Source organism: Podarcis tiliguerta (genome assembly GCF_965153285.1).
Source record: "Podarcis tiliguerta genome assembly, chromosome: 13".
Lineage (NCBI taxonomy): Eukaryota > Metazoa > Chordata > Lepidosauria > Squamata > Lacertidae > Podarcis > Podarcis tiliguerta.
The window spans coordinates 34,755,940-34,776,173 of NC_139546.1; the positions used below are offsets into that span (position 1 = coordinate 34,755,940).

Consider the following 20,234-nt stretch of genomic DNA (forward strand, 5'->3'; position numbering starts at 1 on the left):
GGGACTGAAATTTCACTGAGCTATGTTGGGTCCCTTCATTAAAAGGCCAGTAAGAATTAGTTTTTTTAGATTGCTTATTTTAGCACCCCATTTATGTGACCTTGAATGGAAACTTCTTTCCCCTCCCCAAGAGTTATTAATGGCTGAAAAGCCTACCCTTTTCTGGACTTCAGGTAACTAAGATCATGTGATCACTGAAACAGGATTTAGCTCACTGTAGAAGGCAAGAAAAATCCTACGCAGTGTACTTGAAAGTCTCCTCCCTCTCTGAAGCACACTGTTTTGTTCAGCTCCCCATTCCCCAGAGGCTTTGGGATTTCAGCAGGAGCATCAAGCTAGTCTTCACAACCTTAGAAGGCTAGAAAGCTTAGAAACTTGCCTTCAGAAAAAAGTGAGAGCGCTTATTGGGGTACTATGTTTAGACCCCACACCTGCCAGGGCAAGATTTGAGGGCACATGATGCAGTCACCCTCCTGAAGCGAAGCAGCTTTCAGTGTGACAGGTACATGGATTGGTGTCTGGCTGGGAACTTAATGCTGCCGTGTTATTTCTTGACGGAAGGCTGGAAGGAGGTTAGGTTATTAGTGAAATGATAATTTACCCCAACTTGTAATTGCTTTGAGAGAAAGCAGGATGCATTGTTGAAAAGCAGCAGCATACCTTTTGTCTTCTAGCCTGTTGCTGAAATGTAAATAGTGTCTGAACAAGTGGACTATCTTTTTAACTTGTCTCTGCTTTTTTTTGAAAATCTCTTTCCACTACTGCCTATCCCCCACCCCATATAATTTGTCCCTCACCGTGGAACCTCTCAGACTGCAGACCCAATTGTAAGGTAAGTCATTTTGGCTTATTGCTAGTAGAGGTGGCACTCCTTGTTTAAAATGCTGAGGCTTTGCATTTGGGACAAGCCACGCAAACTCATTCCTAGAACTCATTTATTATTGTGGCGTTTGCTTTGGGTGTAGGAGATGTTGGAAGAGGTTGAAAAAGGAAGCAAGTAATACCTTGTAAATATTTGGGAGAGGAAGGAAGCTGTATGACTTACAAAAGTTCCCCCTGCTGAGTCCTGACAGTTTCTCTCCTACTGCTTCTCAGGATGCTGAGTTTCAGCCATTGCTTCACCATCATAAAGGCTAGAAGCATGACCCTCATTCCCCATAGTTCAGGTCTAGAAAAAAATTAATTTCTTTGCCTCTTTTCATACTAGCATGCTGTTTCTGAGAAGTGCCTTGAAGCCCAGTGTCAGGAATTTCTGTGTCTGCAAATAGAGTCTTGTGAAAATAAGAGCTGGGTCACTTGGGATTTCTGAGAGGGAGGGAAGAGGAGGAGTCTGCTGGTTGTCTCCCTCCACACTCTCCAGAGAGCATCCTGAACCTCTACATTTCTGGGGTTTTTTCCTTTTTCCTGCTGTTCCTTCCCCTTGTACATTGTTTGTCTCTGTACTGCAGTTTGTCCCAATGGATGGGAACACTGCCTGCGTCAAGGTGCTGCGGGACATTGAGCCAGATGATGAGATCACATGCTTCTATGGCGACGGCTTCTTTGGAGAGGACAATGAGTTGTGCGAATGCTACACTTGCGAAAGGTGAAGGCTGTGGGCAGTCAAGTCTTAAGGAATCTCAGCTGGGGAATGGGTGGCATTTCTAGTTGTTTGATACTATTACCGTGCCTGTGAGTTGCAGACTGTCCAACTGCTCAGGTACAGAGAAGCTCCATCCTCAAGGGATAGGAGCGCTCCTGGGGTTGGTTGCTAGGTAGCACAGTTTGGATGGCAGCTATTTCCTCCTGGGCCGTCACATAACCTTTTAAAGAGCAACAGCAGCACCTAAGGATTGGGGGAGGATATTATACATACTCTTCCACAGGAGATCAGTGAACTCATTTGCCACCTGTCCCTTTTTTCTTCCTCCTTCCATAAAAGCCTATAATGGTTGCTATGTCTTGATTTTCTCTTATTGTTGGTTTTCTTGTAAAACCAGGCTTCAAGGGTGGGTGGGTGTGTACATTTATACACATACATACAAGCCAGAGTGAACTGCTTAGTAAATGCAGAGCTCCATTCTTGTGCAGTTACACACCTCACCCAATTATCAACTGTTTCCTCTTTCAGGAAGGGGGAAGGAGCCTACCGCCTCCTGAATCAAACACCTCCACAATCTACCTCAATCAATGATAACTATCTGCTCAGAGAGACAGATGGCCGTCTACAGCGGTGGAAACGTCCGTCATACAAGCTGGCCCGACTCAGTGTGAAAGTGGGATGCAAGGCCCGGCGCAGGAAAGCAAAAATACATGGTGAGATGTATAAGGGTTGACTTGCTGAAACAAGATTTTGTGGGTTGCAGTTCTGTAAGGTAACATGTGGCTTGAGCATCTGCTCAGTGTAGCCTTGCAAAAGAGATGAGCCTGCTAGTTTGCACCCATTTTCTCCCTCCCACGCCTCATCAAATTCAGCACAAGAAAAATTACTCTAGTGCTATTACAGTGTTCTGTGTGGTGAGGAAAAAGAGTAGCGCTTTCCCCTGAGTTGAAGTGGTGTTAATAAGTCTCCTTTGGTAGACACATGTTTCACATCCACACGTTCTGTGAGTCTCATGAATTAGGGCCTTTAGACAGTGGCAATAATGCATCTTAGTAGATTTACCCAGCAACTAAACATTCACACAGGTTTTTTAAATGGGGTGTTTATTGTATATACACACACACACACAGAGAGAGAGAGAGAGAGAGGGAGAGAGAGAGAGAATCAAAATATACAGTTGCAACACTTCAATGGGGAACAGCTAACAATGTGTATATTTTGGCAGTGGGGAGTAGCTCAGCAACAATACACACATTTCTTTAGTTTGGGAGGATTAGCTAAGTATTCATGACTAAGCTAACACACACATGGGATACATACAAGAAGGAGCAAGGATACAGGGTGTAAGAGGAGGAGTGAGAAACTGGAGGGGTAGGTCTAAGGCAGTGGAGTTCTGAAAGAAAGGTGTGCTCAGCAATGTTTGGAAGAGGTGCACCAACCTGCTCTTTCTCTCTGGACCCACTTGTCAGAGCAGGCCTCAGTAATGCATAACTAGGCAGGGAGTACCAGGAGATGGCTTCTAAAACAGTCACACACACAGCATTGAAGATAGGAAGAGGGAGCAAATGTGGAGGCTACATTTTGTAGAGGAAAGATCTCCAGATTATAGTATATGTAGCAAGAAATAAATTTCCCAGCCTTGGTAGACAATCCTGAAGTGGAACTGGGGCATATAGCTCCTGGATTAGGTCGGAAAGAAAGGGATAAACAGACAAGCCAGAACCCTGAAAAGGGACTTCTGAGCAGCTGGCACCAGAATCTCTACTTCAGCAAGCAGGGATCCAGAGAAGCAGGAACCAGGAGAGACTTGAAAAAGCATTGAGCAGCTGTACCAAATAGGGAACCTGGGAGGCAGCAAAGGAAAAGCATGGGGAGATAACAGTCAGACCCTGGGTTCTGTGCAGGCAGCAAGAGTGATTTTAGCAAGTCAAGGTGACCGTGTAGTACCAGAAGTATCTGTGAAGCCTAGAGTTTATATACCCTCAAAAACGAGAGTGCCAAAGCAACTGTAATTCATGGATTTTGTTTTGCAGAGACAAGTGGTGACACTCACTCTTCAGCTAGTTTTAATTAATCATCACATTTTCAGAGGGGGCCCCTATTGTAATGATAGCTGATGGTATTGTATTGCCCAAACCCATGTACTGTGCATATGACTTGCAGCATCACCTCTACTGAGGTGTCCAATTTAACGCTTAAAGGTACTTTTCTCTTCAGGCAAAGGGTCCAGTGGCACCACTGCTTAAATAGGTTACAGCTTGGGATGGATGGTGGGGTGGGGAGCATTGCTCTTGGGGCTGACCTCCCTTCTCTTCCTCCAGCTGCTCTCCGCAGATCCGCCCTTCGTTGGTACCTGAGGATACTAAAGCCTTTATGTATCCCCCTGCACAACTGCTTGGGCTGCACAGCACGTAGCTGCAAGCTCAGTAAGCAGCCCCTGGTGCATCTGCAACGCTGCCCTCCTTCTGTGTTCCCTGCATCACATCTCCGCCGCTCTTCGCGCAGGAAGAGCAGCCACTTTGAGACCCAGCAAAGCTTCTTCTTCACAAGGACGTACAATAGACCTGAGAGCCCGAGCTGGGCAGACCAGAGCGACTTGGTGGTGAATCTTGGCAAGAGAGTTCCCCTGCACTGGGAAGGCTTGCGCAGAGAAGCGGTGTGTGGGATTGGTGAGAGAGAACCACATAGCAGCAACGGGGAGCTTAGCCAGGGGGCTGAGGAGCATCACACAGGAGATGTGAAGAACACCGCTGAGATCATGGGGTTTCATGGATCAGGATCTGGGGAACTATACTCAGGGGACCAAGAGATCCTTGGCTCTACAGGCTCTTTCTCCTCCGGCCAGGTCTTATGCAGAACAAGGAGCATGACCCGACGCCAAACTTGGGATTTGCCCAAACCCCAAGTCTCACTATCAGCAGTAGACCCCAAACTTTCCCAATATGCTCATGTCCGCTTGGAGAGCCCCCTCTTTAGAGGCAGGCAGTGCTGGCAGCAGCCCCCTCCAAACAAGGGGAAGGAGGAGCCGACAGAGGAGCATCCTCCTCCAAAGCAAATTGTTTCCTTTCCCCCTTTTGTGCCACCCAAGCGGTTTCGACTGGTCGTAAGCCACGGCTCCATCAACCTTGAAGTGGCCTCCAGCTCCTGTGAGGAGTTATCTTGATCTGGCTGGTCTCCAGGTCCTGCAAAGGCTCCCTCAGCTGCTTGCGGAAGCTTGATCCTTGATAAGCCAGGGCAAAACCCACCAACCAGAATTTGCCTGAAAGCATCTGTTGACTTTTTCATCTTTGTCCCAATCACCTTGTATGGGGTGAGAAACCATCGCTTTTGTTCTGTTGTGATGCTCACAAAGGGCTCAAGGATATATCTGTGCTAACAACACCACCCTGTGTTCCATTTCCTCTCGTTCTAAAGCAGATTTACTTTCCGTTTTTCCTCCTTCCAGGGTGCTCCCTCCATCACACTTGTGCTCTCACTTTCCTTTTTAGAAGCACCCTCCACAACCAGGCCAAACCTTGATCCATTACCCCTGAAACTTAAGCCATATAGCAGGCTGCATGGATGTCTGGGATTGACTCTCCCTGTCATCTTACCGTGGAACTCCGCTTGCTTTCTCCCAGGCTCCTTTCACCTTTTGACTCCAGGTATCCCAATGCTCTAGTTTGTAGCAGTTCAACCATGGAACTATAGACACACATGGTGCTTTTGCTGTTTGTTGCCCCTAAGGAGGTTGTGAGGCTGGTGAGAGTGAAATGACTGGCGGGTAAAGGAAGCCTACATCTAATCAGGGAAGCCTCTTTAATTCTTTGTAAGAAAACCAGCAACCAGAAGTGCACATGCGCATGCAACCCATGCCTATTCAGCCCATTTAGCCTGATGACTGCTGTTTGCTTAAACAAGTTTATCTAGGGAATTACTCTTTCTTCTCTCCTCTTTCTCACTTTCTACCCTCTCCCCCAAACTGCTTTTTAGGTGCCTACAAGACATCCAATTTTCTAGTTTTTAAAGCTACTTTTGTATTAGATCTGTCTTGTCTCTTCTCCGTGCTGGGGCTTTTCAATGAATGTGTACTGGGGCTTTTTACACTGTTACTGACCTTTAAGGTATTCATGTTTTTATACTTAGATATGGCTGAGGTTAAATGGTTTTTTTTTTAGAATATCAGTGAGTTCGATAATTTTATGCAAATATTTCACACTGTAGTCAAGTGGTAGAGAATGAAATAATTGAACTTTCCTAGCTCTGATCAGAGGATTCCTTGGCTCAGGGGCATTGTGATAAAGGACCTTCCTTCTGTGAGGTGCTGGCTTGGACTGGATAAATGGTTCTTACTCATCTAGTAGTGGTTGGGTTCAGTTCAAATGTCATTGCAGTACCGTAAATAGATCGTCTGTATTTTTGACCTGTGGTCCTGTCTGGCAGTTCTTGGGATTTCCAGCCTCTTTCTGAGCTATGTTCAGCGGGGTACTTAGAAATCTAGTTGAAGATTAGCTGAAGATGAGAACCCAACAGGTGGGCTGTATTGCAGCCAGTCTTTTTTGGAGAATGCATGCTTCATTTTGCAGCCATTTTCATAGCGAGATTTGTGGTGTTGACTTTGGAAAATCCATAGCCAGGAATCAGCAGGACCTGCTTTAACTTTCTCTTTTCTCCCTTCTTCGTCAGTTTTGTTTCCAGCTTGGTGCATTTCAGTCTTAATGCCTTTTCCATATAGCTTCTGAAAGAGACAGGTGTTCATCTGTGAGTCACTGCTGTTTAAGGCTGCAATTCTGTGCACACTTGGGAGTGAGTCCTTTTAATTTGGTGAGAGTTTCTTCTAACTGTGGATAGGATCTGTCTTCTCGATGAGTTTTTGAGCTCTGAAACAGAAATCTGTTTCTAGAGCTGCTTCTAGAGTTTTGCTTGGTATCCGTGTTGGATATATATTATAATCCAGACCTTCTGTTTTTAATAGTTCTGCCAAGTACCAGTACTGATTCCTAGAAAACATTTTTTTAAAAAGTGATATTTAGGCATTTGTAGGTGAGAGTTTCAAAAGCACAACTGCAGCTAGAAGGAGCTGTAGCTGCTCATTCTGTCACAATAAGGAAATTGTATTTATAGTGCAGGGATAATATTTTGAACTTGGTTGTGTGAGTGTGAGGACTTAGCTGTGGAGAAGGGTATTTTCCTTCACAACGAAAAGGCTGAAAATCCACAGACCTTCAGTCATGAGCATTTTCATTAATGGATCTGAGAAGGAGTCCATTATCTGTGTTGTGGAGAATCTTGGTAGATACTTGCAACTGCATATTCATGTGAAGGCATGGTAATTTTGTTAAATATACAAAAACATAAGAGAAACTTGCACAACTAGGTAACATAAACAGGACTCTCTTTCATATACCCTGTTTATGCTGGTAATTTGAGCTGTTTCCACCATCATTCATATTAATCTGCAAAGTTGCCTTTGTGCACATTCTCTATTCCACTCAACTTGAACTTCACATATGTATATACAAAGTATAGCTAAAAAGTGTCGGTCTGTCAAAGCACACTGATAGTGTGTTGCTCATTAAAACAGTTGATATACAGCTGAAATTGCACATCTTTTCCTGCTCTCTCCAGTTCACTTTATGTATGTTAATACATATTTCAGACATTTCCCCCCATTACTTCTCTAGTTGTTTAATACCAGTTTTGTTTGTTGTGGACAAACAATCCCTGTAACTACCTGCCTTCTCAGTAGTCATGCCCACCCTGTGGAACGCCCTCCTGTTACATGTCAAGGAAATAAACAACTATCTGACTTTTAGGAGACATCTGAAGGCAACTCAGTCAGATGGGCAGCTAATAAATTATTATCATCCTCATCCTTATCCTTATCCTTATCCTTATCCTTAATTGTTTAGGTACAGTGACTTGTGGTGCAAGTTATGTGGTTTATGGTGCTCATTTTGTGCTGATATGTGATTCTGTGCCAATAGTCTTGACCCAAATTTTCACGTTACTATGAGATAGTAATCCTCTTGTTTGGAGAAAGAGTATGCTTCATCAGAACAAACTACCAAACATTTACAGTAATAATATTGAGGAACATTACGAGGTGTGCATTTTCACTTGTATATCACTGTTTGTGCTAAAAGGTGATCTTTTTTCCTGCCCCCTGCAGCTGATTTTGGCCCTTGCTGCTGGGAGCGCCCATGCTTCCTTCCCTGTCTGCTACTCTTGTCAGTTTGTGTTGTTCCATGTTTGTTAATAGTAGCGGATTAGTGCACAGCCTTTAGGTAGTACTGCTGGGGTGGGGTGGGGTGAGGTGGGGTGGGGTGGGTAAAGAGAACGGAAGGGGGTGAGATGATCAAGGGCTTTGTGTTAGGGAAAGGTTTGGGGTGGGAAGGGTGGATGTTGCTAGCCAGGACAATGAATGCTCCTGTTGAAGGACAGGCTGGGGCTCAGTTTTTACCTGTTGGTGCCTCGTGTTTACCCATCTTTTAAGGTGGATATACTCTTTAAGCTACCTCGCTTTGAGAGGGGGAGCATCAAGTCATCCCTTTAGGTTCTGTCTCTGATCTTCTTTGCTTTCAGTCCTGTGTCTGTTGAGTCTTTTCTCCACGGCTTTCACATGGGTGGAGGGTTGCTTGCCTTTAAACCTCAGAGTGGTGAACCCAGTTTTCTTTGACTCTTGCATCCCATCTTAAACAGCTTCTCTGTCTCATTCCCATAACAAACTTTGTCATAGCCAGCCCTTGTCATTCTGCCTCTGCATACTTCACTTTCCGCACACACCCCGACACACCCTTGTATGTTAGCATTGCTTCTTCCATCCTCTGTAAGGTTTATAACGCATGCTTTTGGCCTGGAGCCAATCTGTCGTCTTTTCAAAAGAAGACCACACCTCCCCTAAAATTGTGCTCAGGGAGGTGTCAAGGCACCTTGACCCTTGCCAGGGATGGAGGATGAATAAACTGTGTGAACTGCCCTTAAATCTTTTGATGAAGGGCAGTATATAAATTTAATAAATAAACAAGCTAGGCACTGGGAAAAGTCTCTGGATGGCCAGGTTCCTCAGGGAGTAGTGGGGTGGAGGGCTTTAGAATATCACCATCTGCTCCAATATTTGCAGTTTTGAACTGCAGTGTGTCATTTATAGAACTTATTTCTTGTGGCAAGTTAGCTGCTAACTCCAGCTCAAAATCTCCTTTATAAGGGAATGGATTGCTCATGCCATAGTATACAGCAACTAAAGTGAAGCGTATGTCGCTGCTCTACCTGCCTCCTCCTAATTTCCCCAATGCTTTTTAGGGCTTTTCCAGCACTTGTTCCTTCACTTTAGGATTAGAGTTTTTTATAATGAACTTGGGCAAGTCTGGATTTTTTTTATTTTCACAGGAAAGAAGGTGCTGGAGTGTATTCAACAGGGCTATATGTACTCTGCAATAAAACAAATATCTAGGCCAACATAAACCAAACTCTGAACCTGTATAAATTGTGAAGATCCCATTTTCCTACTGTTATTTTGTTTCTGTTTTGTTGGTCTGGACTGTGTACGGTCACTGGAAATTTTGAACAGGCTCCCTCCCACCCAGTCCACCTTTCTGGCTTTTGATACTTCACATACTTTCAAACCTGTCATCACAGCCTTAAGGGCTAGAAACTTCCATGGAAGAGTTCAGCTTGGCTTGCACCCAGTCTCAGATTTGGCATGTGCAGGATGATGTTGGAACATGTACAGTCCTGGCTTAGGAACTGGGAGTGGGTGGGGGAGGAAGGGGGCCTTTTTAATAGTGCTATATTGGAGAGGGTGGTTGGAGGGTGCTCTTGACTCCAGGAGTGGGAAGCTTGAGGCCTCAGGGTAGTTCCTATCCCCTTGATCAGGCCGGTATCCTGTAGGGGCGTGAAGGCAGAAACTTGTGGTTTTGTATTTTTCATGGTGTGTGTATGTGTGTATTAGGGGAGCGTAATACTTTTTAAAATACTTGATTGGAATAAAGTCTTTTAAAGCTATTCCTCTGTCTTGGTGATGTGGCACTTAGTGCATGAGCAGGTCATTTGCAAGATGAGATTGTAGTTGCATTTGCTGTTAACAGTTGTTTGCAGAGTATTGGATCATTTCAAAAGGCATGGTTCATTTGTCTTAAGCCTGGCATTCTCCAAGGATAAAAAAAATAAATGCTTTTCTAAAAAACGGACTGGTTGATCAATGGAAGATCAATAAATGCTTTTTTAAAAAACAAGAAAATGGACCCAGTAAACTGAGTTTGAATGGCAAGAACTAGCAGACTTGGCGTATTACTTCCCTACTTCCAGAAAACCCTGTAACTCTTAAGCACCTTTCAGTTTGTGGGCAACGGTACGCTGATTACAAGCCCAACAACACCAGACTCTTCTGCATTCAAGTGAAAGAGGGGGGAAAGATAAAAATGGAAATGAGAAAAGCATCTTAAAATAAATTACCAATCATCTCACCACTTGCATCATTTCTCCATAAAATCCTAAGAAGCTTGGACTCTGAAAGCTTGGACTTTTCCCTACTTTATAGATATATGATTGTTCTATGTGCAGCCAAGGAAGTACTTTGGAGGCTTTGTGCTTTGGAGGCTTTGCGTTGCTATCGCTGAAGCCAAGGAGCCTGCATTCGCTCCATAGGATGCACACACATTTCCCCTTCATTTTTGGAGGGGAAAAAGTGCGTCCTATAGAACGAAAAATACTGTAGTTGCCTGCAGCATCTGAACTGTCCCCTCCATTTGGCTATTTACTGCCAACTCTCCTGATGCAAGGAGGAGAGGGAGGGGAAGACAATGTCAGATGCTGCCTTTTGCATTGGTTGGGCTAGTTCTGTTTTTTACATGCTTGGTTTGCAGACACCATATTTACATTTGATATGAGCATCTTTGAGCGCTGCAGTCTGCAGTTGAAAAGTGAAACATAAATCTTTGACATAGGTAAGTAAATAAATAAATAGAAACCTAGTCCACTCCTAGCATGGCTTATATTTTGACACTTGCTGGATCCAGGAGTTCAGGAGGCTTGATTCAATTCTAACACTTGCTGGATCCAGAGATTATACCTGTCTGGCACTCACAAACTCATAACAATGCAAATATTTCTGATGCCTTTTCAGCTTTCAGGTTTTAAATAAAATGCACACCTGTAATACAAACAGCCCTGTTATCCCAGAGTACTCCAGTGGAGGGTGCCGTTGGACCATTTGAAAAACTGTTTAGCTTTTCTTTGTTTCATGTACAGAAGTACATCTGCTGCCAGAGAAGAGGTCTTTCTTCTGCACCAAAGCATCTTGTGATTTTTTGGTTGACGACTGAAATTTGTAACCACACATTATGTGATTGGGAAAATGACAAGGCATTCATTTGATATTGGCTGCTACCGAAACTACAACAAAAACACACTAAATTAAGCACTTTTTTATATGTATAAGAAAGAAATAGTCCATACCTATGAGACACAATAACTACCATGTATCTTGTCGCTCTGATGCAGTCTGGATAAGCGGAATTCCATTTTTGTGTGTTAATTTGGATATGAAAAAGGTGGGTGTTCACTTTAAATGGAATTTGTGGGGAACTGGAATGGAGTCCAGCTGCTGTAGGCTCTTTCTCAGCCCAACACCCATATGTGGATCTTTCTCTGCTTTTAAATAACACAGACATATGTAATACAGCCAACTCTCAACTTGCACGTGGGTTACATTCCAGGGATAGAGCATAAAGTCAACATTGCAGAGTCAAAAAACACTCTGACCACTGTAACAGATGCCATAGCTTTTGACCACTGGCTAGCTTCCCACGACCCCGACATCCACATTTGTGATTGTGTGGATAAAATAAGCAGCGCTTGTACACATGAAGCAGCCTTAAAATGTTTGACCCCAGAACTCTGGGCATATGCAGCATCTCTGTAAAGTCTTGCCTACCGACCCTCCCTGACTTTGTCATGGGCCAGTGTTGCATAGACACAAGGTTGGGGGACTGTGGCAGGAGGAGCTGCTCGCTTGGCCCTTAGTGAGTTGTGGTTCAATACAGCGTAGGAGACTTCAGCAGGGTCTGCTTCTCGGTAAGGTTCTGGGGCCTACAGGGAGGGTCAAAAAAAGAGAAGAGATTAAGCTTGCAATCCAGGGGTAGATGATCATGTAAGACTACAACTCCCATCATCCTGACTACTGTCCATGTTGCTTAGGGCTGTCAGAGGTTGGAGTCAGGCAGCATCAAAAAAGGGACCCATTGCATATCCGTGATGTAATCGTAGATTAGGTTACAAGAGACTTAGTGCCACTGACCATTATTTATTTGCTAGGAAAAAGTGCCTGGCATTGCCAGGGAATTCTTAGAAACAAACCAAAGATTTTTAAATGGACAATATAATTTGTTAGTTTTAAGGCTGTGTAGAGGCCCCAACCTGATCCAGGAAACATGTGATCCGGATCTAGCCCTGAATCAATACGTAGGAGGGGTGAATGTTTGGGTTTTTAAGAAGGGGGATGTGGGAATGAAACACTGCACCTCTTTTCTCCCTCCCACACACACTGAAACAAGAGGGTTCAGTCCTGCTGGGTGCCTGGTATCAGAGTGTTGATGAAAACTAATTTCTCCGGCTGAGGAACTGTCATGCCCAGTTTGGCAGTGATACCTCAAGGGGTGTCTGAATGCATAGAGCGCAGGCAGACAAACTACGGTACTTTCCAAAATGCATAGTAGATTGAGCACAGCCACAAAGGCAGCTTTGAAATTCAATATTAGGAATCAGGCTGAGTGAGACGCGAGTCCAGCCTTCTACAGCCCGTCCTCCAAATGCTTTGAACTACAACTCCCACCAACCGGATATTGGCTATGTTGACTGGGGTCTGTGGGAGTTGTAGTTCAAAATAACTGGAAGGCTAGAGGCTGCAGAAGGTGTTTCCCATGTCTATTTCATCCCCAGTAAGAAGCATAGGCTGGCGCTGATTAAGAGTGTGACAGCTCTGCTGAATCAGACCAAAAGCCCATCTAGTCTAGCATCCTGCTTCCCCCAGTTGCCCATCAAATGCCCACAAGCAGAATGAGCACAATAGCCCTTTCCCACATAGGATACTGATGTTTTTACTGTACCCGGGCATTGTTTGGCCACGAAACATGGGCTATTAAAATATTTCTAAACATATAAAAAAATGGAGTCATATGCTTTTCTAATAATAGAGTTGGGATTTAACATGAAGTTCACAATCATGATAAAGGTTTGTTCATAGGAATCTTTCTTACCGTATTCATTGTTTGAGGCATTTCATTGGCAGTGGAACCTGTAGATCAGATAGATAATTATGAAATTATCTGCCTTGTTGATTTCAAATTAGAACTAGCAATACTGATCATTCCCCACCCCGTCCCCCAAAATGTTAAACTTCCTTTTAGTGGAGGGAGTTTCTTGGGCCATAAATACTCTCCAAGATTACCAGTGAGGAATGCTAGAAATTTTATGAAATGGAAGGTAATCCACACCCGCCCCCATGGGAAACTAAATAAATTCCACAGCTATATTTCCCTGCAGCAATTTTCCACTTCTATAACTGTGAATTTGCTTCATTAAAAAATTAACAAAAACTAAAAATAAATAAATAAAAGCCAAGTCATAATAATGCATGGATACAATCTAAATATATTTGGGCAACAGGAATGGATTCAATGCCAGTCAAATATTAGTTTGCAATGAATCTTCAGGTGACTATACCCAGGAAGCACATATCATTAAGCATTCTGAACTGTCATGCTGAAATCTGACTTGAATCTCAATAATGTAAGGGAAGTGTATGCTATTGAGTTACATAGACTTGAAAAAATTTACTGATGTGCCAATAAAATAACTTTGAGTAGGGAAGGACCGTTGCTTAGTAGAAAAACACAATTACATAATATAACTTAGCCTCCACACATTCACACTTTCTGTCTTTCAGCCTTCCGGGCACTAGGGGGCAGTGGCCTCCTGTCTCCCTTCTTTCATTTAGATTAGTGAGAAGGATGTCACAGAATGGCATGTTGGCTAACAGCTGCTTTCACCATGAGTTGAAAGTGCACAATTTGGCAAGAGAGGGCAAGTTTTACATTTATGAGGAAGCATGCATAGGATTAGTCTTTGCAACAGGTTGACTTCATTTCAAATGAGTTAAACCTTTAGAATTGACTAGTAATCACTGAATGGTTACTTAGTTTTGTTTCAGTTTAAACGTGCGCAGGATTGCACTTTGCACTGTAAGGCAAGTGCTGCAAAAGTTCTAGAATTAAAATTTCACATTTCAACTTTATTTGCAGGTATAACGAACCCCCCCCCCCTTTAAAGAAGACTCTTCTTTTATATGGGGCCAAAAAAATAAAACACTGATGTGCAACTCAAGGTAGCAGAAATTTCCCGCATTCAGAGGTCCACTCACCTTTTCTTCTTTTCCTGTACAGTACAAATATAAGCAGGAGGAGGAAGAGGAGAAGGAGAAGGCCTGCTGCAATGCTGGCCCACATTATTGTCTTGGATTCTTCAGGCATATCTGCAAAATAATTCATGTTTTGAGTGCCAGCACTGCAGATGTTTAACTTAGCACCTGCAGGCCGTGTCAGAAGCTGAAACCAACCTGCTGTCATAGAATCAAAGAATTGCAGAGTTAGAATGGGCCCTGTGGGACATCTAGTCCAACCCATGCAGGGGTCACCAACCTTTTTGGGCACATGCACAAATCAGAGAAACTGGCATGGGCAGCTCACAACCAAGCACACACTGCAACCTATTCTACTGGACACAGCTTTTGGAAGCCTAATTTCAATGGAGGGTGGGAAGGGATACTGCAGGCACCCTCATCTACAGGTGAAACTCGGAAAATTAGAATATCGTGGAAAAGTTCGTTTATTTCAGTAATTCGACTTAAAAGGTGAAACTAATATATGAGATAGACTCATGACATGCAAAGTGAGATATGTCAAGCCTTTATTTGTTATAATTGTGATGATCATGGCGTGCAGCTGATGAAGACCCCAAATTAACAATCTCAGAAAATTAGAATATTAAATGAAATCAGCAAAATAAGGATTACAAATAGAGCAATATTGGACCTCTGAGAAGTAGAAGCATGCATATGTACTCAGTACTTGGTTTGGGCCCCTTTTGCATCAGGCGAGTTTGCTGGCCAATCAAGCACAGTAATTTTCTGAGATTCTTAATATTATTATTATATTATTGATATTCTAATTTTCCGAGTTTCACCTCTACTGCCACAAGCCTCTCCCAACTTCGTACATTTGATTCCAGCTCCCATCATCCATGGCCATGCTGGTCAACAGTACTGAGCCAAAAGGACCAGTAATCTGACAATCAACTTGGTTTGGCTATCTCTTTCCAACTTCTAAGGCAGAGCAAGGCCCTGAGAGTCTTTCTCCCGGTCAAGCTGAGACACTCTATGCGACTAACATGGGATGTAAACGATAATATGCCCTTTTGAACGCAATCCCGTTTCATTTCTGATCCTGCTTTTAGAGAAGTGGTGCCACCGGAGGCTAAGAAGCTGGTTCCCCTCCTCCCTTGCAGTGTGAGTCTCAGGCCCCTTGAAGCTCCTGCCTCCTCCACAACAGGGAGAGAGACTTGGACGGCAGGGAAGAGACAAGGACCAAGCCAATCTTCTCACCTCTTACAACCAGCTCCGTGGCATCACTTGGCTCTGACCAGGCAAAGGGGTTTCCCCAGCGGTGATATTGGCAGGTGTAGTTCCCTTCGTCTTCCAACCCCACCTTGAAGAAAGGGAACTCGGCTCTGTTTCTCTCTGACTCCGTCACCTGCGATGTTATCAGTTCCCCGGATTTGTAGAGGGTGAAGTTCAGACCCTTTTCTGGCCCCTGGCACTCGATGGTGATGTTCTGTCCTGGGGAAATCCGTTCGTCAGGTAGCACTTTGATGGAGGGTTTGGACAGGCTGGGACCTGGGTGCAAATAAAACACTGTGAGAAGGGTATGGAGGGAAGTGGCGTGATATTCTTCCCCTGCACTCTGCTGCTTTTGATCAGATCAGCAGAAATATCTGCTGCACATCGCTAACTAGAACTATGCGCTTTTAAAATGTGGCTCTTTTGGGGGGGTAGGTGGGGATCATTTGGGTTACTGTCTTTATTTTCATTTTATATATTGTGAGCTTTTTCTGTGAACTGCCCTGAGACCTCTGGGTATAGGGCAGTAGATAAATTCAGTAAACAAACAAACAAACAAACAAACAAACAAAACAGACTGACTTTTAACACATAATTAAAAAGTGCTTAGAATGGCTCTTCCTTATGGGAAAATGGTTGTACGTAGGGACTGCTATTGTTTTTTCTTTAGTTAAAAATGTCTAGAGCAGCTGTAGAGAATTATTGCCCCTCCAGATGTTACGGACCTACATGCCATACATGCCTACACTTGCTAGGACCCAGTAACATCTGGAAGGACAAAGGTTTCTTCCTAGTCTGCATCTATCTATATCTATCTATCTGTCTATCTATATCGATCTATCATCTATCTATCATCTATCATCTATCATCTATCATCTATCTATCTATCTATCTATCTATCTATCTATCCAAAGTAATAATCATAAATATTTTGTGACAATAGGATTCATAAGGTATTATGAACCTTACTTATTCTGTTGATGCGTCGGCTGTCACTGAAATCTGAGCACAGTTCAACGAAGGCTGTTGTGTAGCAATATCTACATTGGTAGAGACCCCCTTGGAATTCTTGGGCATTGTCAAAGGCAAACACAGCCTCCTTTGTTGCTGTTTTCTCTGTCAGTTGTGTCTGCTGCCTGTTTGCACCCACTTGTATATACAAAGAGAACAAGAATAGTAAGTTGTCTTTTGCCTTGCAGCTGATTTTGACAGTCCCCTTTTCGGCAAGCGTTTCAGCTGATTTCACTGCGATGGAAGGCTTGGGATGCAGCTTTCCTGCACATGGAAGAGAACAAGGGTGAGATTTCAAAGATGCAGTTCAGCCTTCTCAAATCAGTCCCAGGCAACAGTCTGTCATATGGGAGAGGTTTGCATGTTCTGGGAGAATGCAAAATCCCAAGGATGGATCGGAGGGTAAAGGTTCATAAGAACTTGACGCTTCTAATTTTTTTTGTTTACAACTTCAGTTTAGAGATGGGTGACCTGGCACCTTCTACATGCCTACAACACCCATCATTGGCCAAGTTAGGGGGGAGGCGGGTTCCAGAGAAGAGTTACTGTTTGCTGCAGTTCAGTGTGGCAGATCCAGGAAATCTTATAAGCTCAGTTACTGTACATTTCTGTTGCCTATCTCAATGAACGCTGTAGAAAGATTAAGAACCAAGTATTTGGGATCATTGGTCTTATCTGCATCTACACTGAATATCATGTGTATCTAACTGTGTGATTGCAATTTTTATTTAAGCCTCGCAGTGCTGGAGGTACTTAAGGGAACCCAGTACTGGCACCTTTTTGCCCCCTCAAAGAAAAGCACTGGTTAAGAGATTTTGTTCAATTTATGGCATTTCTGTTGAATTTATGGCAATATCTAATACAGCGGTACCTTGGGTTACATACACTTCAGGTTACATACGCTTCAGGTTACAGACTCCACTAACCCAGAAATAGTACCTCAGGTTAAGAACTTTGCTTCAGGATAAGAACAGAAATTGTCTCTCTCTCTCTCCCCCCTCCTCTTACATGTCAGTTGTGAAAATAGCATAAAAAGCCTAAGCCAGGCTCTCACCTTTTATGAAGACTTTGACAGGATCACTACTAAATGAGCACCGTTGATCATAACGTAAGCAATAGCTACACGTATAGGTTCCGCCATCTGAAGCTTTTGCATTGGCAGTCTGAAATACAATCTGAAATGCATCCTTCTCGCTCTTCCAATGTGCTAAATAAGGAGTTGGTGGATCTTTCTGCAGATAGTAGATTGCATCTTGATGGTAAATACTTGCACATCGTAAAATGATCTTTCCCCCCAGGCTGACCACATTTGTGGGAGCCACTGAGATGGAAGGTTTAGGGTAAGTTTGTCCTGGACCGAAACAGGAGAACAAAGGTGTGATTTGGAAGATGGATCACCAAAGAGGAAGACAAAAGAAGGCCCTGACTTTATCACATTCGAGAACCAAGGTAGGACAGTAATTCCTAATTTTTAAATGAAAATGCATTATTTCCACCCTAGTGGGAAGACTGTGGTCAGGTGAGCTGTGGGTCTGCTCATTCCACTGTTCAGCTGCTCTTGGTGGGTGGGCAACTTCAAGACCCCCTCCTGCTTTTCAAAGAGAGGACTGTCCTCTGTAATGCAGAACATAAGGCCACCTCATTGGCCTATCAGAATGAGTTGCTAGAAGGCACTCTCTTCTACTGCAGCTACTCAAGCTTTGTCATGCAAGTTCCCCCAGGGGCCAACCAGATGTCTGTGGGGAGTCCAGGAGCAGGACTGAGAGCAGCAGAGCATTCTCCACACTTGAGATTCTTAGCAACTGTTATTCAGAGGTATTTCTTCCTCTGGCAGAGCAGGGAGAAGGTTGCCATCATGTCTAGTTGCTCAGTCTAAGGTTACACTGGGGGAATTGCATTTTGGGTGTAGATTGTCTAAAGGCAAAGAAATAGGGATGGGGTTCATACCATGGATAATATGGATTGATATAAAATATAGATTGTGAAATAATATGCAGTTGTAAATGTTGACAACGGGACCCATGGAGGGGGTGGGGAGAAGTCTCGAGATTCAGAGTAGCCAAAGGTAATCCGTTCCGGAAGACCGTTCGACTTCTGAAATGCTTGACAGCTGAGGTTCCACTGTACAGTATATCAATATGCATTTGGATTGTTACAATTTTATGTTTTGAATAATCAAATAATATATATTTTTTTAAAAACCTAATTGAAAAAAATCAGTAAATGTACATTTTGACCAAAAAAGAGAGAGAAAGAAATAGGGATGGTTCCTGTACCTTTAATTTTTGTATAGATCAGAGAACATTTGGTAGGCCTCTGTGTTTATAATGCACATGTTAAGAAATTGGATCTGGTTGGGGGAAATCATTGCAATTCGCTCCCATTCTGCCCCCCACCATCTCCGTCTCGCCCCCTGTTCATATTTATCACCCGAAGAGACTCACCTCCAGAGATCTGCCACTGTCCAGCCAGCAGGAATCCTGGAAAGGAGATGGTTGCATTAGCGGCAATATAGTTGAGCAGCAGGAACCACAACTGGGTCTCTGGTCCTTCCACCCGGCCGTTGCACAACCCTCAGTCCCTTCACCCTTTCATCTGAGATACCAACCGATAAAGAGGATGTTGAAAGAGAGCCTCATGATGATGAAGGAGCGCCTAGCCCTGTAGTCCAGTGTCCTGTGTCCCCCAAGATGTGTGCTGTCCCCGGAATGAAGATCTTGGAGGGAGGCTGCAACATGGCTCTGCAACACACTTCTTCCCTTTGATGTACACATACTCTGTGATGCACAGTTGAGCAGCACTGGAAGTGCCTCGCAAGCCACTTCCCTTTTTTCCCTTCCATGCTGCAGTCATATTCTGCAAAATCAGCTTGAAGTAGATCATGTGCTTTCATATATAGTTGCAATATTGGAAGGGACCACATGGGTCATCTGGTCCAACCCCCTGCAATGTAGGAAGGTTGTTGGGTTTTTTGCCCAAGGTGAAGCTCGAACCCACAACCCTGAGAATAAGAGTCTTGTGCTCTACCAACTGAGCTATGCCAGAGCTGCATTCTCCTCAGAGGTTAACTATATCACCAGAAGCCTTTCTGTTACGAATTATAGGTACCAACATTCCAAAGGAACAGAAAAGTCTCTTTATGTATGCGACAACAGCAGCACGGATGCTACTAGCCCAGATGGAAAGAAGAGAAACGGCAAACTAAGCTGTTAGCCTAGGCTGAAATGACAAAACTGACCAGAAAACTCAGAGACCAAGAAGACAAGAAATTCAAGAAAGAATGGGAGAAGTTTATAATTTATTAAGGAGACCACATCTGTAAGCAGATGAAAACATTAGCAGGATTTTAATCTCACTTGTAATGTAACAACTACTACGGACAATATGGATAGATACAAAGCATAGACTGTGAAATAATTTTTTGTCGTTTAGTCATGTCTGACTCTTTGTGACCCCATGGACCAGAGCACACCAGGCACTCCTGTCTTCCACTGCCTCCCGCAGTTTGGTCAGACTCATGCTGGTAGCTTCGAGAACACTGTCCAACCATCTCATCTTCTGTCGTCCCCTTCTCCTTGTGCCCTCCATCTTTCCCAACATCAGGGTCTTTTCCAGGGAGTCTTCTCTTCTCATGAGGTGGCCAAAGTATTGGAGCCTCAGCTTCAGGATCTGTTCTTCCAGTGAGCACTCAGGGCTGATTTCCTTCAGAATGGAGAGGTTTGATCTTCTTGCAGTCCATGGGACTCTCAAGAGTCTCCTCCAGCACCAGAATTCAAAAGGATCCATTCTTTGGCGATCAGCCTTCTTTATGGTCCAGCTCTCACTTCCATACATCACTACTGGGAAAACCATAGCTTTAACTAGACGGACCTTTGTTGGCAAGGTGATGTCTCTGCTTTTTAAGATGCTGTCTAGGTTTGTCATTGCTTTTCTCCCAAGAAGCAGGGATCTTTTAATTTCATGGCTGCTGTCACCATCTGCAGTGATCAT

General features: G+C 43.8%; 2 protein-coding genes across 5 annotated transcripts in view; one reads left to right on the forward strand and one right to left on the reverse strand.

The window, feature by feature from the left end:
* KMT5C (lysine methyltransferase 5C) overlaps positions 1-9,565 on the forward strand; it is a 20,801-nt gene extending 11,236 nt beyond the window's left edge. For all 4 annotated transcript variants that reach the window (XM_083411602.1, XM_083411600.1, XM_083411601.1 and 1 more), the window contains exons 6-9: positions 813-832; positions 1,449-1,585; positions 2,111-2,295; positions 3,904-9,565. In XM_083411602.1, the coding sequence (XP_083267728.1) occupies positions 813-832; positions 1,449-1,585; positions 2,111-2,295; positions 3,904-4,745 (1,184 nt within the window). In that variant the 3' untranslated portion in view covers positions 4,746-9,565. The remainder of the gene's footprint in view (positions 1-812; positions 833-1,448; positions 1,586-2,110; positions 2,296-3,903) is intronic.
* On the reverse strand, positions 9,102-19,111 carry LOC310663594 (immunoglobulin superfamily member 1-like). The gene is made up of 8 exons (XM_083411627.1): positions 18,853-19,111; positions 18,689-18,724; positions 17,299-17,595; positions 16,203-16,508; positions 15,219-15,509; positions 13,980-14,090; positions 12,817-12,854; positions 9,102-11,650 (listed from the first exon to the last, which is right to left on the reverse strand). The coding sequence occupies exons 1-8, from the start codon at positions 19,016-19,018 to the stop codon at positions 11,492-11,494; spliced, it is 1,404 nt and encodes a 467-aa protein (XP_083267753.1). The 5' UTR covers positions 19,019-19,111; the 3' UTR covers positions 9,102-11,491.
* Between the last annotated feature and the right edge of the window lie 1,123 nt (positions 19,112-20,234).